This window comes from Ursus maritimus, unplaced genomic scaffold (genome assembly GCF_017311325.1).
Source record: "Ursus maritimus isolate PB19 unplaced genomic scaffold, ASM1731132v1 scaffold_15, whole genome shotgun sequence".
NCBI classification, from domain to species: Eukaryota; Metazoa; Chordata; class Mammalia; order Carnivora; family Ursidae; genus Ursus; species Ursus maritimus.
Window position 1 is genome coordinate 3417804 of NW_024423897.1, and position 27811 is coordinate 3445614.

The 27811-nt window shown below is 46.6% G+C and overlaps 1 protein-coding gene across 8 annotated transcripts; it reads right to left on the reverse strand.

Moving 5' to 3' along the window:
- Positions 1 to 6494: 6494 nt before the first annotated feature.
- On the reverse strand, positions 6495 to 27723 carry BNIP1 (BCL2 interacting protein 1). Of its 8 annotated transcripts, XR_005834822.1 has the most exons (8): positions 27593 to 27723; positions 25378 to 25470; positions 24036 to 24127; positions 21482 to 21583; positions 20557 to 20675; positions 10509 to 12856; positions 7508 to 7582; positions 6495 to 7130 (listed from the first exon to the last, which is right to left on the reverse strand). XR_005834822.1 is itself a non-coding variant. In XM_008692364.2 (7 exons), the coding sequence occupies exons 1-7, from the start codon at positions 27674 to 27676 to the stop codon at positions 17209 to 17211; spliced, it is 759 nt and encodes a 252-aa protein (XP_008690586.2). In that variant the 5' UTR covers positions 27677 to 27723; the 3' UTR covers positions 17075 to 17208. The 8 variants fall into 8 exon arrangements, 3 of the variants coding, with proteins under 3 accessions (XP_008690588.2, XP_008690587.2, XP_008690586.2); XR_005834823.1 differs by lacking the exon at positions 7508 to 7582; XR_005834819.1 differs by having other exon boundaries at positions 6495 to 7582.
- Between the last annotated feature and the right edge of the window lie 88 nt (positions 27724 to 27811).

Consider the following 27811-nt stretch of genomic DNA (forward strand, 5'->3'; position numbering starts at 1 on the left):
ACTCCCTCACTAGGCCCCATTCTCACATTCTTACTTCATGCCTTGCCCAAGTGAAAGTATCTGAGGTTAAGATGTCTGGCTTACTCAGATTATTGGTAATGTTCCAGTTACCTATTGCTGTGTAACAATCCACCCCAAACTTAGTGCCATAAGACAACAACCACCATTTAACTCTTCTGTGGGCCAAGAATCCAGATGAGGCATGGTATGGATGACTTGTCTCTACTCCACGATGTCTGAGGCCCCAGCTGGAAAGACTGCAATGGCAAGGGGCTGGGACCACCTGCAACCTTCTTCACTCATTTGTCTGGTGCTTAGGCTGGGATGACCCAAAGATTGGCCCTAGTGGGAACTGATAGCCCAAGCATCTACACTGGCTTCTCCATGTGGATTGGGATCCTCATAGCATGGTGGCCTCAGGACAGTTGAACTTCTTACATGGCAGCTCAGTTTTCCAAGGACAAGGGCTCTGGAGCACCAGGTGGAAGCTGTACCACCTTTCATCACTTATCCTTAGAAGTCATATAGAATCACCTCTACTGTACTCCATCATCAAAACAATCCCAAGCCCTCAGAGTTTCAAAAGGAAAGACATGGAGCCTATGGACATAGACAGAGATTCCTCCTCCAAAAGAGAAGTATCAGAGGACCATGGCTGTGTTTCAAAATCACCAGAGTCAATTACCTCCAATAGGTAGAAAGTCAGATTTCCCTCAGGTCTAGGTTTTGGGGTATGCCTCACTTGACTGACAACACCTGGCCCTCTGCTCAAGCACAGAATGAGGTCCAAACCCCTTGGCATGAAAATCAAAGTTCTTCACAGCCTGTCCCAGCCTGCATTCCAGCCTTCTCCTCTGGCCATCCGCGCTCTTCCTGAACCGGCTGAAATATTCTCACACGAGGTGCCACTTGCTGGCCAGCTCTGGGCCGAGGACCCATGACCCCCTCCCCCCAAGGAGCACACTTTTCTAACTCACCAAAGGTGCCATTGAGGCTGGAAGCATCCCTAGATTATTCCTCCAGAGGCTCAGAGCTTCCCCAGGGGATGCTGAAACCCATCCAGAGCTCTAGACTCTTGGCCTGAGGATGTTGTCCCCTGTCCTCTGCTAATGACTCAGCCATATGTTTTCTTTCCCTGAACTCTGATCTGCTGGAAGCTGCACAGACACCCCAGCTGGGGCTTTAAAGCCAGGTGGTGTGAGTGGCCCTAAGCATGGGAATTGGAGCTGCTTGTGATTCTCCAGAGTTCCTGCTCCAATTCATAACCATTCACAGGGCACGGACAGCTGAACTCTGTCTGCTTCCTTGAAAGGGCCGCCTTTGAAGCCAGTGATGAGGGCACTGGATGTTCTCCTGAGTGAGCACCACAGCCAGCGAGGGGAAGACAGGGGCCACAGGGGGCCACACCTGGAAGGGCCACTCTGTTAAAAGGAGCCACGGCCCCTGCCAGGAGGGTGAGAAATGAGACCGGAGAGATGCACTTCCGCTATCAGTTGACCTCTGGTCCCCAACCAAATGGATGACTGTAGGGCTGGAGGGGACTGAGAGTCCAGAAATTAAAGCCACGTCTCATTTCAGTTGACAAGCTGCAGCCTGATCTTTTCTAGGGGGAACGGACGACTCAAATTTACAAACCCATAAAGCACATGACACTCTGCACTTGGACTTGTGCCCCTGAACAGTACTTAGTGAGTCAAGCACAAGTAACCTGAACCCCAGAGTCTAGCGAGAAGCCCTCCTTTCTGATTTATATTCATCTGCAGTAATCCCTAATGTTTAGGGTTTTTAGAAACTTTGTATTTGGAAATCATTATAGACTCCCGGGAAGTTGCAAAAATAGTACACAGGATTCCATGGACCCTTCACCCAGCCTCCCCCAATGGTAACATCTTCTAGAGCAGTAGTCCAACATCTAAGGAGACTGATGTGGATATAGCATGGTTGACTAGACCACTGACCTTATTCTGCACCAGCTTTTATGTGTTTATTTCTGTGTTTCTGTGTTATCTTATCCCATGGATAGACTGATGTAACCACCACTGTAATCAAGACACGGACCCATTCCATCCCCACATAGGAATTCCCTCATGCTACCCCTTCACAGCCACAGCCCCCCACACCTGTCCCTTGGCGGTCTCTACTCTGTTCACCATCTCCATAGTTTTGTCATTTTGAGAATGTTATATCAGTGGACTCACAGGGCATGCAGACCTTTGAGACTGGCTTTCTTCACGAAGCATCATTCCCATGACAGCCGCCCGGGGTTGTTGCACAGATGGATGGTGTGAACCCTGGTGTTGCTGAGTAGTGCTCTACTGTAAGGGTGTACTAGAATTTGATTAACCATTCACCCATTGGAGGACATTTAAGTTGTTTCTGGTTTGGGGCTATTAAAGCCACTCTGAACGCTCGTCTATGGGTTTCTGTGAGGATGTCGACTTCCATTTTTCTGGGCTAAATGCCCAAGTGAACATGTGATTTTAAGCTCCTCTGTGATCTGGCACACATCTGCCATGGAGTTACAATCTGCAAAGACTTCAGGTTTTGTGTTCTCACGTGCCATGCAGTCACTTTTCTAAAGGGAAATCATCTTGTTCTCACACGGGTTTTGGAAATGGGGCTTCTTCCATATAGAATTTGCATATAAGAGAATATCTATATGTCAGTTTGATTCAAGAGATAATCAGACTATTCTTACCAATTTGAAAAGTAGAGAAGAGACAGGCATTGCACCTCCATTCCACATGCAACGACATTAAACTCCGTGGTTGACATGGTTTTGCTTTTCACTCTCCCAGTGGGCTAGCTGCGGGCTTTCAGGAGGATCCTGAGGTGGGTACAGGGGAGAAAATGCAAAGAATGTGCTGGGTCTGGATTAGAAAGATGATGGCAATAAGGATGATCCGAGCTTCTGGATTCCTAGTTGTCAGATTTTTTAAAGAGATACATCAGACACACCAAAGGGGAGGAAGTAGTTTTACCAAGATGGTAATGTTGCTACGGCAGCTGCAGCAGACAAGAGGGGTTTCAGACCTCTCTCTCTGGGGCTTCGTGAAAAAATTCACCACACTTTCATACGCTGTAACTCTGATTTAAAAATAAATTATGAAGAGGAGGAAACTTACTTAACAGGAAACTAGAATGAGATACTGTCCAAAATCTGACTGAGAATTTCCTTCCATGAATGTAACTTTCATGTCAGGCTTCAGGCCCATGGCCGCCTGCAATCCCTGCTTTACTGACGAGTGCTTCCAATTCTTGAGAGTCAAAGCACTGCCAAGAGGTTTTGCTTTCACAATATATGCAGTTAAAAAAAAAAGGCTTAGAAAATTTTGTCTTTCCATCTCAAAAGATTTACAATGGTCAAAACTACATTTAAAGAGCCTCTCTTTTCGAGGCAACCCACGAAAATGGGAGAAGATATTTGCAACTGACATTGCAGATAAAGGGCTGGTATTAAGATCTATAAAGAACTTCTCAAACTCAAAACAAATAATCAAATCAAAAAATGGGCAGAAGACATGAACAGACACTTCTCCAAAGAAGACATACGAATGGCTAACAGACACATGAAAAAATGTTCAACATCATTAGCCATCAGGGAAATTCAAATCAAAACCACCTTGAGATGCCACCTTACACCAGTTAGAATGGCAAAAATTAATAAGGCAGGAAACAACAAATGTTGGCGAGGATGTAGAGAAAGGGGAACCCTCCTATACTGTTGGTGGGAATGTAAGTTGGTACAGCCACTTTGGAAAATAGTATGGAGGTTCCTCAGAAAGTTAAAAATAGAGCTACCCTATGACCCAGCAATTACACTACCGGGTATTTACCCCAAAGATACAGATGCAGTGAAAAGAAGGGGCACGTGTACCCCAATTTTCATAGCAGCAATATCCACAATAGTCAAACTGTGGAACGAGTTGAGATGCCCTTCAACAGACAAATGGATAAAGAAGATATGGTCCATATATATGATGTAATATTCCTCAGCCATCAGAAAGAATGAATACCCATCATTTGCATTGACATGGATGGAATGGGAGGGGATTATGCTAAGTGAAGTAAATCAACCAGAAAAAGACAATTATCATATGATTTCACTTATATGTGGAACATAAGGGATAGCATGGAGGACATTAGGAGAAGGAAGGGAAAAATGAAGGTGGGGTGGGGGGAATCAGAGGGGGAGACAAGCCATGAGAGACTATGGACTCCGGGAAACAAACAGGGCTTCAGAGAGGAGGGGGTTGGGGGGATAGGTTACCCCTGTGATGGGTATTAAGGAGGGCACTATTGCAATGAGCACTGGGTGTTATACACAAACAATGAAGCATGGAACATTGCATCAAAAACTAATGAAGTACTGTATGACTAACATAATAAAAAAAAATAAAGAACCTCTCTTTTCTTTCATTTGGCAATTATAGGAAATTATTCAGATTTTGAATCCGGTCACATATCTTCATATCAGGTATTTCTGTGGAAGTGGAGGGGGGCTCGTGACCAATCAGAAGAGATAAGACAAAGGAGATGGGAAGAAAGTTGAGTTTCTGGCTTGGGCACTGGGGGCCAGTGACAGGGTAGGGAAGCTGCGTGATGGTGACGAGGTTGCAACCTAAATAGGGAACACACTGGGGATGGTAAAGCTTTTGACACCCAGTTTCTTTATTCTTGGTCAGTGGTCAGATTTAAGCAGACATCCCATACTCATCTCTGTGGTTAAGTAGCGCCTGGTCTTGGAACAAAAACCTGTGGTAAGCCAAGGGTCAGCTTAACGTCAACAAGGGCCAAATCCCAGACTTTGGGGCAATTAACATCCCATCTCTGGGTTAAGACCAGTTCACAGTCAACTGAACAACTGGTGGTCAAAGTAAACCACAAGGCCAATGGGGTCTGGGGCCTTTGTAGGAAAAAGTCTGGACAAAAACTATTATGCTTTAGGCCATACTGAAGTGGAGGGCCCTTGTCTAGAAGCCTTTTTGGGAAGGGGGCTTGCTTGCCAGTTCCCTCCCTCTTTAATTTCTCCCTCGTCCAATACACAGGGGCTGTATGAGTAAGAACCCTTTGAGTTGCAAGTGACAGAACCCAAAGTAATATAAGTTAATTTTTGGATGACCTAAATAGGAAGACCAGAGCTACAGCTGGCTTCAGGCATAGCTGGATCCCGGGGCTTACATTATGTCAGGAGGATGCTGTCTCTCTGCCCCTCTGTCTCTCAGCTCTCTTTTAGACAGGCTCCCCCCAAGATCGTAGTTCCAGGGTCCCTTCCTATGAGCTTAGCAATCCAGAAAAAGAGAACGTTTCTTTCTGGAGAATTCCAGCAAACATTCCAGGACTGATGCTCGGTGGCCTGGCTTTGGTTATATGAGCCAATCACTGAGCTAACCTGACCCTGATTGTCCAGGTCACATCTCCAACCCTGGTATCAAGGGTTGGGTGAGCTCCACTCTAACCATGTGGACTGAAAGTGGGGAATGGTGGTCCCCCAAAGAAAAACTGGCAGAGGTGGGGTATTCCCAGATGAAGCAGAATAAATGTAGGACAAACAGAGCAGATGCCTACCATGGGGAATCTGCCTCTCAACCTTGAGGCTGGAGGAGAGGGACATCCTTTCCCTGCCCAAGGGAAAGAGTATGGGTCCTACTCCCAGATGATTTCCTACCACAACCAAATAACCGCATCTGTGCTTAGCTACACCTACTTCCCATCCCTAAAGAAAGGAGGGAGGTAAGGCCTGCTTAACCGGGGAGGCCTCCCCCTTAAACTCTGCTCTGTTTCTACCAGTTACATCACTGCAAGACACTAGGGAAGAAAGCAATGTTGAGTGTGTTAAAATATATAAGGAAAAACATTAACCTTGGGAGTGGACTCTTTCAAGTCAGAAGGAACTGGATGTATTTTGGTCAGAGGATTGATAAAATTCTGGGTCACTAATATTATCTGCTCAAAAGTACCTCTGCTATTTGCTTTCCAGTTTTTGGTTCAGAAAATGGTTAAATAATTTGGTTTCAGTTGCTGCCACATTCTTTGTAGGCCCTGGGATTACATGACCACATTTGTTCCTGAGAATAGCTGATGGCAATGTCTATACTTGCTGGAGAGAAGTGTTTGAAGTCAGCATGACGCTGAGTAACATGAGCAGCATGGCTGAAAGATGGATATAAATATTATCCCTGAAAGCTCACCTTCCTATGTAAATCCATTTTCCAGAAGGAAGATGTTTGCGATCTCTTTTCTGAGCTGGGGTGAGTCAACGCCCCAGAAGAGAGGAAGCTGAAAGCTCCAGGAAATGTTTTTCTACCTGGGAAAGACAAATGTTAAGGTTGCAAACCTTAGAATGGCTTGCCCAACCGATTCACCTTGCCCTGCTTCCATCTTGCTTGGCACAGTAAACTCCAGAAGTCAAAAACCTACCATTCCAAAAAATGGCAAACAACCTAAATGCCCCAAAATGGAGGTCGGGGGCGGGGGGCAAGTCATCAGGTTCATTCACTTCCTCAGTAAATATTTATTGAGTGCCTGTTATGTGCTAGGGATTCTCTTGGGTAGTAGGTTTTCAGGTAATTTTTTCTTCTTTGAATTTGTCAGTGTTTTCCAAATTTTCTCACATGACCCTGTATTGCTTTTACCATCGAATGAATCACTTTACCATGAAAAAATGAATGTCCCTTCAATAAGGACAATGTCAACCACAGGAACTGACGTTCTGAGGACAGTCTGGCTGCATGCTCCAGCTACTACGGCTGCGTAACGGATCACCCCAGACAGTGGCGCAAAACCCTCACCCATTGTTACTTTGTCTCATGGTTCTGGGGGTCCGTGGGCTTCAGCTGGACGTTTCCTCCTTGGGGCCTCTCATGTTCATGCAGTTGCAGTCAGATGGTGGCTGGTGCTGGAGCAGTTTGAAGTCCTCATCATTCACATGCCTGGTGTTTGATGCTGGCTGTCAGCAGTGACCTCAGCTGGGCTCCCACACTAGCAAGTGGCCTTCCTGTTTGGCCTGGGCATCTTCATAGCACGGTGGCTGGGTTCTAAGGTTGAGTGTCCCAAGAGAGAGCCAGATGGATGCTACATTGTCTTATGATCTAGTCTCAGATGTCACACAGCGTCACCTCCACTGCAGTCTGTTATTAGAAGCATGTCATGAAAGTCAGCCCATATTCAAGGGGAGAGGACTTAGACTATACCGTTTGATGGGAAGAATGTCAAGAAATTTGCAAACATCTTTTAAAGTGATTGCACAGTGGTTTCCTAAACTAAAGTTCCCAGAACCTCCATAATGCTCCAGCATTACCAGCCATCCTACCCACCACTCCACGAGTCCGTCTTGTCCATCTTCTCAGCACCCCTAACCCCACCATGAACTGTCATGAAAGAGAAACCAGAGACAGCAGATGTCTCCACACATACACACACTCTCTCGAAATGTTCTTACAGTGGAACCTGAACCCCCTTCCCAAGGTGAACCCTCTCCCCTCACTTCCTCCATGACCTTGCCTACCTTCCTCTCCATTCACCCTCACATTCTTGAGATGTAGTAAGTTTCTTCACCTTAAATAAGCGCATTCCTCAGAGCCTAGGGTAGGGAGACCATTCAGAAAGTTATTGCGTGGGGCACCTTGGTGGCTCAGTTGGTTAAGCATCTGCCTCTTGATTTCAGCTCAGGTCGTGATCTCAGGGTCGAGAGATCAAGATCAAACCCCAGGTCAGGTTCTGCACTAGCATGGAGCCTGCTTAAGATTCTCTCTCCCTCTGCCCTCACCCCCTTCAAAAAAAAAGTTACTGCAATAGGCCAGCCCAAGTCCAATTGCGGCAGTAGGAAAAGGGAGAGCCAAAGGGAAGTTCACTTTGGAAAAGAATGGCCACACCCTTGGAGGTGACAATATGGAGATGAAAAAGGGAGTTTTGAACATGACTTTGAGGTTTCTGGTGTCTGCGTTCCATGGACCCTTCCTTAGTATCTTTCTTACTAAATGTGGGTAAATTCTGGCTTCCTAAATCCCAGAGGAGGGAGTGGTCACGTGTCCTGCTGAGGGGAAGAGGCTGAGAGGCCGAATGAAGCCTTCCAGAGAGGAGCAGAGACAGGAGGTAGCAGGGGCACGGTGCTGGGACCACGAGTGCAGGAGTCAGGGCTTGTCAGGACGCGGTCCCAGAGCTGCCCAGGCTCTGACAGCTCTCCTTCAGATCTGGAGCCGCTCCAGGGGGAGACCGGGAAATCCACCCTCTCCTTTAAAACAATTTCTTTGTGGTAAAACATACATAAGACAAAATTTATCATTTTAACCCTTTTTGAGTATACAAGTCAGTGGCATTAAGCACATTGACACTACTGTACGATCACCACCACCAACCATCTCCAGACCTTTTCCTAAACTGAATCACCCTAAATGGAAACTCTGTCCTCATGAAACATTAAACTGTAACTCCCCATTGTCTCTTCTCCCTCCCCCAACAGCAGCACCCTTCTACTCTGTCTCTATGAATCTGACTACGAAAGGTACCCCGTATAAGTGAGATCATACAGTACTTGTCCTCTCATGTCTGGCTTATTTCACTCAGTGTCATGTCGTCAAAGTATGGCATCCATGGAGCGTGTCGCAGAATTTCATTCCTTTTTAAGGCTTAGTAATATTCCACTGTATGTATAACCACATTTTGTTTATCCATTCATCCACTGATGGGACACTTGGGTTATTTCCACCTTTAGGCTACTGGGAATAATGCTGCTATGGACATGGCTGTGCAAGCCCATTATCCAGTTCGGATAAACAAAGTCCATATCATAGAATAGTACTCAACAACAAAAAGGAACTATCGACACATTCAACAACACAAATGAACTTCAAAATAATTATCCTGAGGTAAAAGGCCAATAATTACACTGAGTGACAAAAGCCACATCCCCAAAACAGTACATGTATGATCCATTTGTATAAAGTGGTGAAAAGTACGATCTAGTCTGTAGTGATAGAAAGCAGATCAGTGGTCATCTGGAGAAAGCGGGGGAGCAGTGGCGGCAAACAGATTACAACGGGGCATGTGCTCACATCGGCAGCACACGTACTAAAGATTACCAAGGGTCACCAGAACATTCTGGGGGGTAATGGATATGCTCATTACCTTGATTGCAGTGGTACCCATGACAAACATCATCAAATTGTACAGTTTATGTGCAGTTTATTATAAATTATATCTTGATCTATTTTTTAAAAGTAAACAAACAAACCAGGGTACACAACATGACCCCATATATGTTGAAGGTAGAAAAGAAGAAAGAAAAAAAATACAGCATCCACTCCCAAATGTTTCCGGCAATTCTCTCTAGACGGGATTATAAATTCACATCTTTGGAAGAAGGAGTTTGTGTGGCTTAAACATGTTTTCTAATTTCCCTGCAATGAACAGATATTGCTTTCCTAATAAAAGAATCCACTGGTAAAAGTATGCTCCTTCGTACAAAGGACATAAGCCTCAGCCCCCACACGTCCTGCGGCACAAACACCACTGTACTGGCAAAAAGGCCTCCCAACTGCTCTTATTTCTTCGCAGGAACCACCCCCTCCCACCTTCCACTCTGTGGTTGGTCCAAGCGGGGCGGACTCCACACCCATGCTGGCCGTGGGCCCAGGGCCTCACCAGTCAGGACATCCTGGGCTCCTGGCCACAGGAACTCGTGCAGGGACCCACCGAGGGATTTTCAGGAACTCTTAAGGAAAAGGCTCTTTCTTCAGGGACTCTGAGCTAAGTGGATATAAGTCTGAAGCTGCCCATGGAGGAAGGGGGAAACCTGCCACCTGGTCAGAGTCCACCTCAGAAGAAAGCCAAGTGGAGGGAAATAGGGGAAGAGACCAAAGGAGACGAGTTTCTAACATCTTTGTTAGCGCACCTGGATCCAGCTGTGTGTCTAAAGCCACTTACCATTACGGGAGCCAGTGAATTCTTTCTTTTGCTGGCGTGACTGTTCCGTTCCTGAACCTCCAGTGCTGACCAGGCTCAGCAGGGATCTGCGAACCCTGCACCCTCCACTCCTCCATCCCTCCCCTCCCCTTTACATCATTATGGTTGCTGGGCAGGGTCTGCATCGATGGGCCTCTGCCCCCAGAACTTTGTCGGCCTCTCATTCCTACTGTTGGGAGAAGTCCAGAGACTCTTGAGCCTGGCCGTCTGGGTTTGAACCCTAGTTCCTCCAGTTACTAGCTGTGTGACCTTGAGTATGTTTCTGGACCTCTCTGGGTCTCAGTTGCCTCGGCTGTAAGAACACGAACTCTTGGCAGAATCCTGGATTAAGTGAAATAATGCACAGTGCCTGGCACCTAGTAAGCACTCAGTACACTTATTAACATCATCACCTACTGAACACCTCACCAAGCACTGCTTTTGGACCTCATTATAATTGCTTATTATTCATTTTATCTTGACCGCCATCTGCTGCTTCTAAGCAGTCTAAAGGAGTTGTCACTTTGTGCTCCCAGGGCCCCTGTGGCTCCCTTTAGGACACTTACCACCTTCTGGGGTAACTATCTAGCTCCACCTCTGTCTCCGACAGGCTGTGGGCTCCGCGAGGCTGGTGGAGTCTCATTCTTCTGTCCCGAGTGCCCAGCACAGAGCGCAGCTGAAGCACACAGTACGATTCTGGAACGGACTGGGGGTGGAGCGGGTTGAGGTCATTTCCGCAAGGCAGCCAGGAGCTCCCCTCGGTCCCTGAATCCACTGGTCTGCAAACCTGTTCAGGTAGTGGCAGAGAATGCAACGGCAGAGCCATCTGCAAACTAAGAACTCCTTTCTTAGAAACCGACGTTTCTGTCAGGAGCCCTCCTGTTGTTCATACCAGTTAAGCTGTCAGATTCAACCTGATTGACCATTTCTTCATTTTCCAGTCCATGTTCATTTACTACTTTATGGATTTATTTTATCCAGGAGCACTCTTTGCCAGTGAATAAGATTGCGGGGGGAGAAGAGCAAAGATTTAATAATAATAAACAGAACATTTGACATTGAGCTAATTCTACCCACTGACTTTTTTTTTTTTTTTTGGATGTTTTGAGAAAGACGGCCAGTTTGCCACCACCTGCTCTGTCCCACTCAGCTCTCTGCCATTCAAGAAACTCTGCTCCATCCTTGGGCCTGATTCCTTGCCAACCCCAGCATCCTCCTCACCTAACCACCATTTCCCCCAAAAACAAAGCTTCAAAAAGAAAGGGGAATGAGGTCACGCCACGTTCTTCTGGGAACGAATGCAGTGGCCAACCGGATGACTGTGTGAGCTCCACTCTGTGAGTTCTTGGGTGACTTTTGTCTTTTAATCTCCCAGCACCCCTAAGAAGTCAATGTTATTAGGTATCCCAGTGTTCCAGATGAGGAAACAACAGAGGGGCGATCCCTCCCCAGGGGCGTATGGCCAGGAAGACTACAATTAGAACCCAGGTCCCTCTGTCACCAAAGGGCAGATTTGGGGCCCTGTGCACTGTAGGGCCATTGAAAATGCAAGTTGACCTGTACCACGAGCCCTGGGGCTCTGCTGTTGGGGACTGGGGTGGGGGGGGGTTGGGGGGGTAGATAACACCCACCCCTCCCCTCACCCCAGCCTGCAGCCCTTCATTCCTGACAACTGCTGAGACTCCTGGCTGGTATCTCTTAGATTAGCCCCCAGCTATTTTTATTCTGCCCTTGTTTAGGGAAGAAACACAGCTTGGGCAAACCCTCAGGCAGGGCCCCAGGGGGAGACCACCATTAGTCAAGGAATTTCTTTTACATTTTACTACCATCTTTTTTTCCTTAGAAAAATATCCAAATTGGGTCACCCTGCCAAATTGCCTCTAGCAGAGTCTTCTGACCTCCTAAATCCACTAACACAATATATCTGCCTCCTCCAGGACAATATTGCCCTTTGAATGAAGTCTCATCTCTTGGGCTGGTGGCAAGAGGTGTGAAGCAGATGGGCTTGGTGAAGGGAAAAGGAAGCCTGGGAGGGGAAATGGGAGGTGTGTCAGGGAAGTCAGGGAGGCTGGAGAAGAGCCGGGCCAGTGCCTGGGAGAGAGAGGTCCCTCCCCAAGCGGAGGAGTCTCAGAAACAGGACAGCTGAACCGAGATGATAGAAGGCGGAGCTGACAGAGATCTGGAGCTCATCGGAGAGTCTGTAATGGAGACAGAACTTGGAAATTACTGACAGGGATGCTCGGGATGACTGTTAAACTGGGGGGATAAGGATGACCTTGCCTGTGAGAGAACACATAGAAGGAGAAGAGGGAAGAAGCTCTAGTAAGCCAGCACTTCAGGCTGAAGAGATGAAGGCAGAAGAGTGAGCAGGAGTTGCCAGAGAACAAGAGGAAAACCGAGAGTGTGGAATCACAGAAGCAGGAGGTCTCTGGCAGGAACCAATGCCCACCATGGTGGACAACTGCTAAGGATGAGGTGGGGGGGGGGGCACACATCCTTCAGATGAACAGCCTGGAGGGAACTGGTGACCCCGGGGAGGCTTGTTTATAGGAGTGACGACAGCAGAAAGCAGCAGTGGGCCGGGGAGTGGGAGGTGAGGAGACAGACTGTGTCACAGGAGTTGAGCCGTAAAGGGGAGAAGACCGAGCAGTGGCTCAAGGGGGAAGGCACCTCCTTCCACGTCCTGTCGCAGGCCAATGCGCCCTCCCTCCACATGTCCCTATGGCAGCCAGTGCACAGGCACCACTGTCATTCTGTGGTGTCCTTAAAGGCAAGGGGGGGGGGCACACATTTACGTGCAGTCCTCAGGCATCTAACACGCAGCAGAACTCAACAGACAGTAGACGCTTTCGATGATGATGACAGTGACAATGATGATGAAGACGATATAGGTTGTTGTAGATCAGGAAGTCTCCTGTTTTGGGGAGTAAAAGAACAGACTCCCTAAGAAGTCTAACCGGTAAGAGTGGCTCCTCTGTCTCCGGGCATTCCTCCTCAGTCTCATGTGCTGGTTCCTCTTTTTTGCCGTTATTTCTTCTTTATCTATACTCATATCTCTGGGCGATCTCATCCAACCTCATGGCTTTAAATCCTATCTATGTGCCCTCTTCCAAATTTATACCACGAGCCCTGACTGCTCTCCCGAACCCCAGACTCACACATAACCACGTGTGTACCTGGCATCTTGACTAGGGGGTCTAACAGACATCTCAAGCCCAACATGTCCAAAACCCAACTCCTGACCTTTTCCTCCTTCAGTTACTTAGGCCAAGAATTCCATAGTTTTGGGGCACCTGGCTGGCTCACTTGGTAGAGCATGTGACTCTTGATCTCAGGGTTGTGAGTTCAAGCCCCATGTTGGGTGTACAGATTACTTAAAAATAAAAGGACATTTTTAAAAAAGGAATTTCATAGTTTTGGCTCTCACTCCTTCAAAAATGAGATCCAGGCCTTCGAGAAACCTTATCCTATTGATTCTATCTTCAAAATATAGCCAGAATATGACTGCTTCTCACCAGGCACAAGCCACCATCATCTGCCACCTGGACATCTGCAACGGTCCTCGCAGCTGGCCACCCTGCTCTGCACTTGTCTCGTTCACTTTGTTATCAACGCGTAGGTCATATCAAGTCACTCGTCTGCTTCAATGGCTCCCCATGTCCCTCAAAGTACAAGCTCAATCATTCCAGTGACCTACAAGGCTTTTCATGATTTTGTTCCCACTCTGTCTGCTCCCCTGTGCTTCTTCTCTACCACTCCTCACACTCTGCTCTAGCCACACTGGCTTCCTTGCTATTCCCCCAGCAGTCATGCTCCGGTGCACGCACGGATACACTTCTGATGGGTGGGGTTTCCCCACAACAAGCAATTCCAGCAGGGTGTCCTATAATTCAACTCAATTCGAGCACTACCTACCTGGTCATCAGATCCCACAGGTTAGGGGCTCAGTCCCACAAAACTGCAACCTCACCCCCCCTTCAGCTGCCCATCACAAGTCTAGGTTGTCATGGGTGCTTCTGACCAACAGGCCATAGATGGGAGGTTCCCATGATCACCTCCTCCATGGGTTTCACTAATTCACTAGAGAGGTTCACAGAAATGAAGGAAACATTTTACTTACTAGATTACCCGTTTATTACAAGAGGCTATAACTCAGGAACAGCCAGAAGGAAGAGATGTCGGGGCAAGGCATGAGGAAAGGACGCACAGCTTCCATGCCCTCTCCAGGTGTGCCCCCCTCCCTCCATCTCCACGTGCTCACCAACCCAGAAGATCTCTGAACCCAGTCCTTTCAGGTTTTTGTGGAGACTTCATGACACAAGCACGACTGATTAAATCGCTGGCCACTGGTGACTGAACTCAATCTCCAGCCCCTCTCCCTTCCTCTGAGCCCACTGGCAACCAGCCCCAACCTTAGTGCTTTCCAAGTCACCTCAAGAAGATAACAAAAGAAACCTTTATCACTCTCATTGCACCAAAGTCCAAGGGCTTTAGCAGCTCTGTGCCGGGACCGGACACACCAAATCTGTATTTCTGATGATAAATCACAGTATCGCAGATGGTCCCACCGTAGGCCTTTGTGCTAGCTCCAGCTGGCTCCGTGTGGAACCCTCCGCCCTCAGCAGTCCACATGGCTAAGGTGTCTCCCTCCCCAACAAGCCGTTGCTCAGATCTTACCTCCTCAACGAGGCCAGCTCTGACCACCCTACTTGATACTGCAAACCTATGCCCGCACCTACATTCCAGGTTTCCGTTAGCTGGCTTCACTTTTCCCTAAAACACTTATTTTCTAGGAGAACGAATAATTTATTTAGTATCTTAATTGTTTATCATCTGCCCATGCTCCCCCACATATTGTAAGTTCCATGACGACAGGGAATCTTTGTTTTTGTCACTGACTGTACCTAACGCAGTGCCTGGTACAGAGCAGGTGCTCAGTAAATACCTGAATGGATGCCCTCTTGACAGGTGCTCTAACCCTTTAACTCCCTGACCATCATCCAAGCAAAAGGTAGAATACAAGTTTGCCTTACTGTTAACAGTAAAAATCGATACCATTTATGAAACATCTTCTAAAACTCTAAACTTTGTACATTTGTATGGCTTTTTTTTTTTTTAAGTCTGGTATCTGAAAAAAAAAAAAAATCCATAAGAGCATTCCACATGGACTGATGGAGAGTCCTGAACACAGCAAGACCACAGAGCAAATGTGAACACTGCCCCCTCATGGTCGAACGTGGCGATGGCTGCTTTCTGCCCAGCCAGCCAACTTGGCGATGATTTTGAATCCTGGTGGCTGGCTGATTGGGGTCGCAAGATATAATGCTATTGATGACATTTCAAGTTCAACCTATTTGCAGAAGGAAGCAAGTCAAAGAATAAAGTCAAAGGGAGATTTTTTAAGGAGTACAGAGCCCACACATTCCCATATTGTAAGGAGGATGTTGACAATTAGTGGGAAGTAGTAAAGAAAAATGTTAAGACAAGAAAATCCTAAATTGATAACATCCATCTGCTGCACTTACAGCTGGAATCTGAGTGGGAATTTCCCATCTGTGCTTTATTCTCAGCTTTAATTTGACTATAAATAAGACACATGCATGCACATTTTGCACTGTCTTCTGAGGCCAGAAATTGTTTAAGAATGATATATATAGAAGTGTGTGTGTGTCTGCACACACACACTTTTAACTTAGAACATGCCCATTAGTCAGTCTGAGGTGTGCAGCCAATCTCTTACACACTTGGTCCTGTGACAATCTGGCACTTCCTAACTGAAGGCTTAACTGCTGACACCCTCCCTGTGCTCGAGGAGATCTAAACAGAACTTCTGGCGCCCAGGCCAGTTTTCAGAGGCCCAGCGTCCTGGAGGTGGCCCCATTTGGGAAGCCCACTGTCCAGTCAGACAGAAGCTGCACTTGTTACTTTACATTCTTGTTTGATTCTCATATTGACTCTACAAATGTCTACATGGACTACCACCCCCACTTTACAGGTGGGGAAACTGAGGCTTAGTGACAAAAGGTAACTTGCCCATGGTCATATGGTCCTTTAATAGTAGAGCCAAGACTCAAAACCGAGGTTCAGAGTCCATGTTTTTTCCACTTTCCCCTCTGCCTCCACATTACACCTTCTAGGGCCTCTGGAGCTATAAATAGTGGGGAGGCTGGGATTTCATGTGTGAGGCCAGCCAGGCCTATAGCACAAGGAGACACTAACATCTCCCAGCCCGAGCCCTACTACCCCCCAGAACTCAGGCCCAGACAGGCCTCAGCTTATCACTAGCCCCGCTCTCGTGGTTATATTTAGTTCTGGACCTCAAAGAGAAAGACACGGGCCAGCCCCCAAGACACGGCACACCCCCAGGCCAGGCCCACCACTGTACATAGCAGGAGAGGGATGTCTGCCTGAGCCTTTTCAGATGTAGTGTCAGCCACCTCCAGTGGGGGCTTTTTGTAACTTGCTTTTTTAGAGTCTACGAGATCTTGTTCTTCTTGCTCCCTGAGGGAGGAACCACAGCTGCTTTACCAAGCATTTGTAACGGTCGGCAGTGTCTATAATGCAACAGCATGTGGCTGTTGCTTAATACTCCTTTGTTGAAGGAACAAATAAATGATCTAAGTTCATGTCCTAGAAACCTGGACATCAAAAACAGGACACAGATTCCTAGAAGGATACCTTATAAATCCACATGCATTTCATTCTATTAAATATAGTCAAGTTTATTCAAGGAATGGACATAAGTTCTCCTTATCCTTCTTCTCCCCACTTCTCTCTTCCTTCCACCAGATCTGGCATTAAGGCTACAGCAGGGGAAGGAGAGAGAGGAGGATCCAATTCTGAAGGCTGGCCTCTGCGTGCCCCATGTGACAGCCACACGCACTGTGCTCGATGACAGGCCTCCCTCCCCTTGCTCTACTGGTCCTTTACAGGCCAACCAGCTGCCTGCAGAAAGCTGGGGGGCTGTGTCCGCAGTCCACCCGCTGAGCAACTGGAGCAGGCTGCAGAGGTGTGCATTGGTTTGGCGGCCTGGGCCAGAGCTCAGGAGCATGGCCGGATCCTGGCACTGGAGCTTAAAGGGCAAAAGCTGGTAATTCCAGATCTTACAAAAACGGAAAGAGCCGCTTTTTTACAATATAGAGGACCGTAGCAAGGAAAAGGGCCAGGGCAAGGAAAATGAGAAGCTTGTCCGTCAGCTCTCGGCGATTATATTTTGTGATAAGCTTCCGTCCCAACTGGATGGTCCCTGACATGGACTTAAACTCTTCATTTGCATCCAGGATAGTCCGGGAAGAATTGGCTGAAACAAAAGAGGGAGGGAGCCTGACTCAGAGACTGAAGAGCACCAAATCCAAAGACGTTGCTCTGCTGGCTGGGTTACCAGCAAATAACACTGCACTCTGTAGCAAGTTCCCGTCAGCCGTAAGCAAAGATGTGAGCAGAGACGATCCAGAGGACCACGGAACAAGGGTATTTTAAGTAAAACACCTCCCTAGGTCCCATCCAGCTCTGAGTGATGTGGTTTGTTTATATACAATGTCACAGGGCCACAACTAGGCGTTCTCCAATGTGAACATCACCAACGAAAAAAGAATAGAGTTCCTTTCCCTTTCCTGCCCATTAATCTCAGTTTTCCAAAGCAGGTGCTGGTGAGAACCACCAGCCCCAAAACAAACCCAGGTGACTGTGGCCAGGCACTATGCGGTCTTTTGGGGGCAGACGCTAGGAGTTACCCAAGGCTTTCCACCTGAGGTGCACCCTGCCAGGACCCCTGAGAGTCAGATCTGCTCTTGGTGGGACCCTAACAAGTTGGGCTGGGCCCTGCCACCAGCCCCCACACATATCAGTGCTTCAGTCCTGGGACACTGCTGTAGTTTTAAAGACGTCACGCCTATGCTCTGGCCACTGTATGAAATCTAAGGGGAGGTACATGTGCCTTAAGGCTCACTGTGCCCAGGAGTCAAATATACTTCGGAGTATGGGTATCTGAGCCTGACACTTGGGTAAGAAGGTGTACCTGGCAAGATCCTCTCCCAAAGCCTAACATCATCAGAACATCCACAGAATAAAATATGCTGTTAAGTGGAAAAGTGAGGTGTGAAAGAGCATATGTGAAAATTTCCATTTACGTAAAAGAGAAGAATAAACAATATTTAATTTGCTTGTGCTATATGTGCTTGGAGGGTCTCAGAGGGATATAAGAGCAACTGGTAACAGCAGTTATCCTTAGGGAGGAGACCTGATGGCCAGGGGTCAGGGGGAGGTCAGAGGAGAGAGCTATCTTTTGATTCCTCTCTTGTACTGCCCAGGGCTGTGCAGTCCAAGATGGCAGCCCCGAGACACAGGTGGCACTTGAGCACGTGTATGTGGCCAAACCAAACCGAGATATCCCTAGGTGTAAAGTACACACGATTTCAAAGACTTAGTGTGAGAAAAAGGAAGGTAAGATAGCTCAATAGTTTTTCACATTAATTACATACTGAAATGGTAGCATTTCATATGTAAAGGGTTCAATAAATTCATAGGTTTCATTTTACCTTTTTTAATGTGCCCGACTGGAAAATTTAAAGTTAAATATGTGGCTCACATTATATTTCTATTGGACGATGCAGGCCTAGAGGTTTTTTTCTTAACCAGGTAATGCGTTTTACCTTTTCACAAAATTAAAAGTCAGTAAGTAAAAGAAATTACCAGAGGAAACAGAGCAGCATTTATATAAAGGCAGATGAAAGGGAAAAATAAACACTCGGATAACAAAAACCCTCTGGGCCCTTTCTCCATATGCCTACTGCCATCCCAAAAACCTAAGTAAGAGCCTGTTCAAAACAATCTAATAGGCCTTTTTCAACTTCCTATTACAGAGAATTTTAAAGCATCACCGAAGGAGACAGAACAGTATCATGAAATGCCCTGTGCCCATCACCCATACCCAAGAACCACCAACCCCCTGGCACTCCTGTCCCCATACTACCCCACCCAGTTGCAGCAAATTCCAGAAATTATATCCCCAATATGTTTTTTTTTAAAAAACTGTAGTCCTAATAGGCTCTTAAATCAAGCTGAATTTGTGAGTTGTAAGGAAAAGGACTAAGAATTGCATTCTTCTTTCTTCAACAGTTTTCTCTCTTACAAAATGGGCCCTAAGAACAGCCCTCGGGGCGCCTGGGTGGCACAGCGGTTAAGCGTCTGCCTTCGGCTCAGGGCGTGATCCCCGCGTTCTGGGATCGAGCCCCACATCAGGCTCCTCCGCTATGAGCCTGCTTCTTCCTCTCCCACCCCCCCTGCTTGTGTTCCCTCTCTTGCTGGCTGTCTCTATCTCTGTCAAATAAATAAATAAAATCTTAAAAAAAAAAGAACAGCCCTCAACACCCCAGAAGCCATCAGCATCTGTGCACCCTTCTCACCACTTAACTGTATCATCTATTTTTGATATGTGTGTGTGGGGTGAGGGGGGTGTCTGTCACCTGCATCAAAGCAGAAAAACCCTCCATTCAAAGGCCAGGTGGCCTGCTATTTTGCACATTCTCCCAGGCCTCTCCCAAGGACTAAGACCCACCCCCAGCACGCATGTAGCGGAGGTGACTGGCTGGTCCTGAGCCTAAATGCCCAGATAAGTTTCAAACACAGGGACTGACCTTGGGGACAAGTTGCTTGCTTTCCTTTTCCTTTCTCCTGTTTGAATAGCACACTGTAAAAGAAGTGGCTCAAAATTATAGATACTTTTTAAGGGGATAATGGTATTGTGGTTTGGTTTTGTTTGTTTTTTGTTTCAAGAGTCTCTTATCTTTTAGAGAGACATATTGAGATATTTATAGATGATGTCTGTGATTTGCTTTGAAATAATCCAGACGGAGGCCCAGGAAGGGTGGAGCTGAAACCAGATTGGCCATAAGCTGACAACTGCGTACCATGCTCTCTGCTGTTGTCTCTTTGTGAGATCTTCCAAAACTGTCTCAAACAGCAAACTCTCTCCTTCTGTTTTCCAATACAGAGGACCCTGAAGAGGGCCAATTCTCTTCCGCATTAAAAGGCAGACACCATAGGAAAGCTGCTGGAGAGAACCAGATGCTCGAGCAGCTTCTTTTGTGGCCTCTGATTGTATCTTTTAAAAGGAGTTCACGGTAAAAATAACACTGGACGGTATAATTGTAAGCTGAGGCCCTAGCAGACTAGCCAGCAGCCGATACACTAAACATCTTCCCAAGCAATGATTCCCCAACTTGCCTGGCCATGGGTGCACAGAACTCCAGAGAAAAAAAACAGACTCTCAGGCCCCTTCCCCAGCCCTGCGGGAACCCAGTCTCCAGGAAAAGGCCTGGGGATTTCTGCTTTTCACGTAAGACCCCGGGAGTGCTTCTGCCGGAGAAACACTTCGACAGGCCGTGCAGATCTTCTAGTACAAGCACAAAAATCCAAAAGAGAGGTGAGAGCAACACGCCGCACTCTGGGCAACACCACACTGTCGAAGAAGTGAGAAGACACACAAGTCATTAAGCTTGGGGGTGAGGGTGGGGATAGGGGGCAAAGGTGGAAGAGCCTGGTGGCAGGTGCCAGGGCAAGGGCTCTGGAGCTGGAGTGTCTGGGAGAAGCTTCTAACTCCAGGTCCGGCTTTACCTAGCGTCTGCATGGCTTCCTCACTCTGCTGGACCTGCTGGGACATCATCCTGCTGATCCCCATGAGGCTCTCCGTGATGCCACTGGAGGTCTGGGCCAGGCTCTCTTTGGTGGTTTTCCTAAAAGTCCGGAGTGGGAGGAGGAATGTCAACAAAAGCCTGGGTGTAAGAAAACCCCATCTTCAAATGAGATTCCATTTTTTTATCCATCAAAATAACATATATTTAAATATCGATGATCACAGTCAACACCAGCAGGGGCATGCTGACACCACACTCCTGAAGACTGCTAGCAGGAACGCAAACTGGTGCTACCTTCTGTAAAGCAATTTGGCAATACGTGTTAGGAGTATTAGGAGCCTTAGGAACATTTATGCCTTTGGTCCAATAATCTCATCCCTGGGAATCTCTCCAAAGGACATATCCAAAATGTGGACAAAGCCTTATGTCCTAAGATATGGCCTTGTGTATTATTTACATTACTGACAAACTAGAAATGTAAACACACACAAACGGAATCAGCTAATACAAGGGGATACTATGTACTCTTAAGACTTTGTTGGCAGAGTTTTCTAGAACAGCAAGCAAGGCTTTGTGCTATAATACCATGTGAAGAAGAGCAGGGCACTAAGTTTTATATATGGTATGATTCTGACTTCGTAAAAAAAAATGGTGGGAGGCAATTTATCAAAACGCGTGCAACACAATGACAGTATGGTTTCATTTTGTCATTGATGTTTTTATTTTACCAGTTTATTACAAATAAGCATGTATTTCTTTCATACTTCAAAAAATATTGCCTATATGATAAAATTAAGTACCAGTTTTACATTGAAAACAAGAAGGGGTTCCCTACGAGGGTTTTGCACCTTGCCAACTGCTATCTGTTCTATCATCAGGGCCCAGAAAGACAAAAAGACAGATACCTTTGCCTTAAGAGGTCTCCTCCCTGGAGAAGTTCTGCTTTCTCTAGATTGTCGATAGCAATTTTGCAAGTAAGATTAGCCTTCCTCCATGAGGTCTGATTGCTGGAATCAGAAGGGTCATGCATGAGTTTCTGTCAGTCAGATCAAGTCACAGCAGTTCCTCCTTCTGGCAAAGGAGTGACAGGAAAGGCCACCCAGAAGTGGTCCACAGAGTCCATCTGCACCTCCCGCCATTTCCTCCTCTTGGTTGCCCCAGCAACTCCTCTAGCTCAGGCCACAGCATCTCTGGTCTGGACCCTGGAGGCGCCTCTGGGACGTTCTCCTACCATCCTACTGCCTGTGGCTGTCCCTTTCCTGTGTTTACAGCCAGCAATGGCTTCAGACTTCAAACTAGCCTTAGGCGCACGAGGCCCTGTTCTGTCAAGTCATCGCTAACATTTTAATGCTCTCTGCCTGGTGCGCTGGTTGGTTCCCTTTCTTGAGAACCAAGTCTTACTCATCTTTGGATCACCAGTACCTAGAACAACAGCTTCTGGCCCATTAGCCAATCAATAGGTATTATGATAGGTAGAAAAATCATAGAGAGACAGAAACTGCAAGAGCAGAGGGAGAGGCAGAGGGAGAGAGAGGGAGAGAAAATCCCAAGCAGGCTCCATGCTCAGTGCAGAGCCTGACACAGGGCTCGATCCCAGGACTCTGAGATCATGACCTGAGCCGAAATCAAGAGTTGGTGACTCAACCAACTGAGCCGTGAGCCAGGTGCCCCTAAGTTTTTATTTAAATTCCAGTTAGCTCACATAGAGTGTCTTTAGTTTCAGGTGTACAGGACAGTGATTCAGCACTTTGCTTTTGCTCAATATTTCTGTAGGATTTGCTGTTCTTTACACACCCAGAACAACCATGAACAAGATACACACAATGTATTAGCAGGCCCAGTTTGATGGGACTTATTTACATTTTTTACCTGATCCCCCTTACAGGAGACAACTCAAATTTGGTGAACAGCTCCCTGGGGCTAGCAGTGCAGCCTTTGTGGATGGACTATAAAAATGTTAATTGGGCCCCTGGAGAATCAAACTCAAGCACTAGAACTCTTAGGCAGCTGGTTCATATCAATTGCGCTAACCCCTGAGATATTTACAGTCAAACACAGGGCAAGGGAAATGACGGGGTGTTTTTCTAAGAGCACCTCGGAGCTTAAAACATTCAAACGAGCTCTCTGCCACTGGAACAGCACCTGCTATGCCATTTCACACCTGATACGTAAAAAGAATCAATTACATTTTTGAACTCTTAGGAAGGGGGTTCTGCTGGGCCTTGTAACACAGAGATGAGGGAGTCACAGTGGCTGCCCTCAAGGGGCTCACATTTACTGGCGAGAAAGACAAGCAAACAAGTATCTGCTGTACAGTGTGATAAGCATGATAACCCAGGCAAGCACAACCAGTTTTCACACACAGCTGCCAAAGCATCCATTTACTGCTTTCTCTCTCTCCCCTGTAACTCCACATCATGAATGGTCATTCTCAACTTTCAACCCATGGTAAGCCCAACTTATCTGGTGTAACTTACTATACTTTATACAAGGGGTCCTCTTGACTCAGTGTTTATAATCTGAGTATCCTTGGTGGCCGAGGGAAATCAAACACCATCATGACACAAAGTATTACGACTGAGCCACGCACTTTAACACTGGTTGCCACTCACACATCCCTCCCTACTTACTCTATCCTCTACCATGCCCACGTCTTTGTCAGTCTCTTCCTGTTGCTGGGTGTTATAAACACAGCTGCTGTCAGCAAGGATGATGCCGGAGAATTATTCAAATCAGAAGCAAAACCATGGACAAATATAGGTCTGGCAGAGCTAGAGCAATTACTAAGGATGAAGGGAACACTTAGAAGGATGACTGAGCAGGGGCTTCAAAAGAGAATGACCTGGCTACCAGAGGATTGGGAAAGCTGATGGAGCCCTTAAAGATTTTTGCCAAAACAACCCTCTTTATGATTACGGTACAAAAGTCAAATTGAAGGGACGGTACTGTTTCATGCCATCAGACAATTTTGTTGGAAAGTCCTCCAACTCAATACCCAGAAATAGCACATACCTCAATCACATAATCAAAGGTTAGCACACAGCTACAACGATAACCGCCATTTTATTTAACATAGCTTAACCTTATTCACATTTTTTTGGGTTTCATTTTTAAGGTAAGTCCCATTCAAAGCTTTCTAAATTTTGGTCCGTATTAAGTAGGACTTTCTCTGGTAGCAATTATCCTTAAAGAAAAAGGACCCTGTATTACAAAAGCAACCACTTTTTTGGTTTTGTCTTAAAAATATAAAATACAGTATAATGGTAAATAGGCTTTTGTAAACTATACACAATTTGACCCACCAACAACCCCTGCTGGCCCCTGCTCTGAGAACTACTGCTCTAGAGAGGACATTCAGTCCGTGTATAAATGACACAATTACATCATTAAGCCAGGTTTGTGAGGCAAACCTTGCACAAGCGTCCCGGGAGCAAGTGACACAGAACGGGCCCCACCTACCTGAGCAACTGCTTTTTGTGATTCTCCACTTCCTGGAGCAGAACTTGCTTCTCTGACTCTTTGTCTTGCTCTTTAGCTGACTGCTCAAGCTCCTTTGGGGGAAAAGAGTTCTATATTAAAATGATTTTAAAAGCCAATATAAAAACCAAAGAGCACTTCTCTTTCTAGGCAGGCTATACAATAGCACTTGAAAACCCTCCTAAAAGAGAACACTTGGGAATGCCAGGTAACACAGAACAAACATCCTTCTAAATATATAGCTGACTTGCAAGAAAGTAAGGATAATCCCCAGGGCCCCAAGGACAGAAGGGAACTAAGAACCAGAGTGGTCAGCCCTTGAGCAATGCATGGCTGCCCTGGAATGGGAGATTCACTCCTGTAATCTAGGGCACACCTGGAATGAAAAGGGAATAAAAAATGACTAAATAGGAACCCCCTGGTTCCGCTTTGAGAAATAATGGAAATATCAAATTGCTACATGTCTAAATGTTCACTCTCAATCCCTGTACCTATTTCATTATCGACTGGTAGCAAACAATTTGAAGGTTTCACTCTGTGCCCATATTCACATGCCTACATTCATATATATAAAACATATGAAAGTAACGGCCTTTCAAAAATAAAAAATTAAATGATTAAATCAGGGCTAGAGATGGAGGCAAAAAGATCACCTAGGTTCAGTGACACTGTTAAAATTCTAAAGTGAACTCTTAGGACAAAAACTACTTATTTTCACAATTGCCTTGAAAATCCCTTAGGAAGGCAACACACAGGACCCAAACATACTATTTCCGAATGGCCAGTTTTTCTTCCAGCTTTGAAACAGACTGTCTTCTGTTAAACAACAAAAGTTGTTGGCTGGCATTTGGGGCCACGTCACAGGAAAAGCACAGGTCTTTAAATACCAGTACCACGAGCAGTGATACCAGGTGCCCCAAGACCCACTCAGGGATGGGCAGATCCATGCACCCACCTTATTCTCACTAGGGCACAGCAGCAGAAACAGTCTATGCAAATGGGTACTTCCCACTCCAGTGGTTTTCGAGATAGCATATATACCTTAGCTGGATTCAGGAGTGCTATATGTGCATATGAAGTGACTGGAGACCTCAGAAACAGGAAGGAAGCAGCTAGGCAAAGCGCAGCATGAAAAGAACCCCAGGAGACACTGCGATGCATTCAAAAATTCCTCACTTTTACCTTGAGAGCACGGTAGTACAGTTACCGTCACTGTCCAAATTTTTACTAAAGAACCTGGACAGCTCTCAAGCAGAGGTGATTCCCAGGACGGAGCCTCCTCATTGTTACCCAATCTCCACATCTCAGCTCTGCAGCTACTCACCTGTATTCTGCGTCGCAAATGCTGAAACTTCTCTTTCACTTTAGTATTCAGTTCAGTAAGTGCACTTAATGGTCCTGAACAATCTCGAATATCCTAGGAGACATTGAAAAGGTGAAGAGGCCTTTCTCGAGGCAATGAAATGAAATGATACCATCTGTACAGTGAGAGAGTTGGCTCAGACCACAACTAAGGCTGGCCTACTGACTGTAATTTGTCCTGATCTTTGCTGCTTACCTCTGCAACACAGGCAAAAACATTATCATTTACATTTCTCTCACACCTCTTTAATTTTGAGCAGGTAATATAAAAGCATAAAAAGAAACACAGTGTCTTTACTTATTAGTTTCTAAAGTTTAACAAAACGCCACCGGGTTAGTATAAAAAGGCTTAAAGCAGCTCGTATGTCCTACAAGAATGGACATCCAAAAGTGATACTTTTAACTTTAGATCTTTCCAACTTGAAAATCAGGATGCTCAATTCCTGGCATCATAGGACAAGGTTAACTTCAACCTGATTTTACAAACCATCTATTATAAATCACAGTATTGGCAGACATGTCCAAGGATTGATTTAGAATTTGTTTCTGGACATTCAAAATTACTGGGGTCAGGTTTTAGAGCAGGCCCTAGAGCGAGAGTATGTGGTTTCAAATTCTGGCTGTAGCAATTTATTGGCTGTGTAACAAAAAGTCACTTGAGTTCTCTGTGCCTCAGTTTCCTCATCACACTGCCTACCACACAGACCATATATGTACATAAAGCATGCTGCAGAGGAGCTGGAACACAGTAAGAGCACAGTAAATCTAGGTAAAATCAATCTTTCTCATTAGCAGTAATGAGAATCCAGAACCCAAATATTAGAGTACAAAAGGGGACTTAAGCAACTTAGATTATGTGAAAAGGCAATTGTATTTGTATGAATCCTAAATTTACTTTTCTAGACTCATCCCAGAAGTTTTGCAATGTGTACGGAGAAGAAGCGAAGTTGAAGAAGTTTAAATGATTGCATCAAGTTTCCTCATTTGTTCTCTGGCTTACTCGTTAAATCACACTTCCTTGCACCACGATAAGGCACTACTTTGGTTTATTCTGCATCTAGTTTCCACGGGGAATCCTACCTTCTTTCACTTTTTTACCACAGCTGGTTGCAAATTCTGAGTCTACATCTCACGTTTGGTAACATTTGTTGGAAAGGGAAGTGACTTGCCTAAAACCAAGGTTTAAAACTCCTGGGTTGGGGCACCTGGTTGGCTCAGTCATTAAGCGTCTGCCTTTGGCTCAGAGTCCTGGGATCGAGCCCCACAGCAGGCTCCTCCGTTGGGAGCCTGCTTCTTCCTCTCCTGCTCCCCCTGCCTGTGTTCCCTCTCTCACTGGCTGTCTGTGTCAAATAAATAAATAAAATCTTTAAAAAAAAAAAAAAAAACTCCTGGGTTGTTGTTGTGTTTTGTTTTGTTTTGCTAAATTCAAGGAACTATTTCTACATTCCTAACTCTTGCCTATGCCAATTGGTTATTGCTCTGCTGCCTTCTACCCTTAAATGGCTTAAGGCAAAGCATCTCAATTACCCCATCTGTTAAACGAAGTTGTAGATACTCGCTAGGTCCCTTTTCTAGGCTGACTTTCCCCGTCCGGTCGCAGTTTTGCCACCATCTGCCTTCTGATTCAGGCCTTGGCACTTTACCCGATTTCCTTATTGACAAAGTCACAACTACAGTCTAGGTTAAGTTCATTTCACCGGGTGCCTCCCGCGTCAGGCGGCCTTTGGTATCACGGGACACCGCACCCAGCTCAGCTGGCCAGGAGGGGGAGGGGCTAATGGCCCCCAGGACGCCACCAAATGATGGGGAGGGCGGTGTCAGAAGGGGGGGCGAACCAGAGTGACAGGTATGTTGCGTGGTGGTCCCAGTCGAGAAGTGTGTGGGGGAGGGGCCAACGGGGGCCACAAAGGGTAAGCCTGGTCTAGGACCAGGGAACATGGAAGTGTCCAGAAGAGGGCTAGACAACAGCAAGTGGATGGAGAACCAGGGCCAACGGTCAAGGAGACGGGACCAAAGGGGGACCACAACCGGGTAGCCGGCCATGGGGCGGGACCAACGACCTCAGAGACTTGACCAAGTGGGGAAAGCCTCGGAGTGAGACCGCCGAGCTCACAGGAGGCCAGCGGAGCCTGGGATTAGGGCTGCTGGAGCCCGGCAGGAGTCCCGGGAATTAGTACCTGGATAAGCGCCTTCACCTCCAGGTCGAATTTGACAATCTCTTGGTTACAGATACGGACGTGGACATCTTGGGGAGCCGCCATGTTGAGGACGCCGGCTACGGGCAGCGGCGGTGCCCAAATTTGAGCGCGTTTCCGCGTCACGTTCCTTCCGTGCCCGGTCTTTCGGCAGCGCCCTCTAGAGACCGGCCTGAGGCGAGCGAGGGTAGAGGCGGTAAG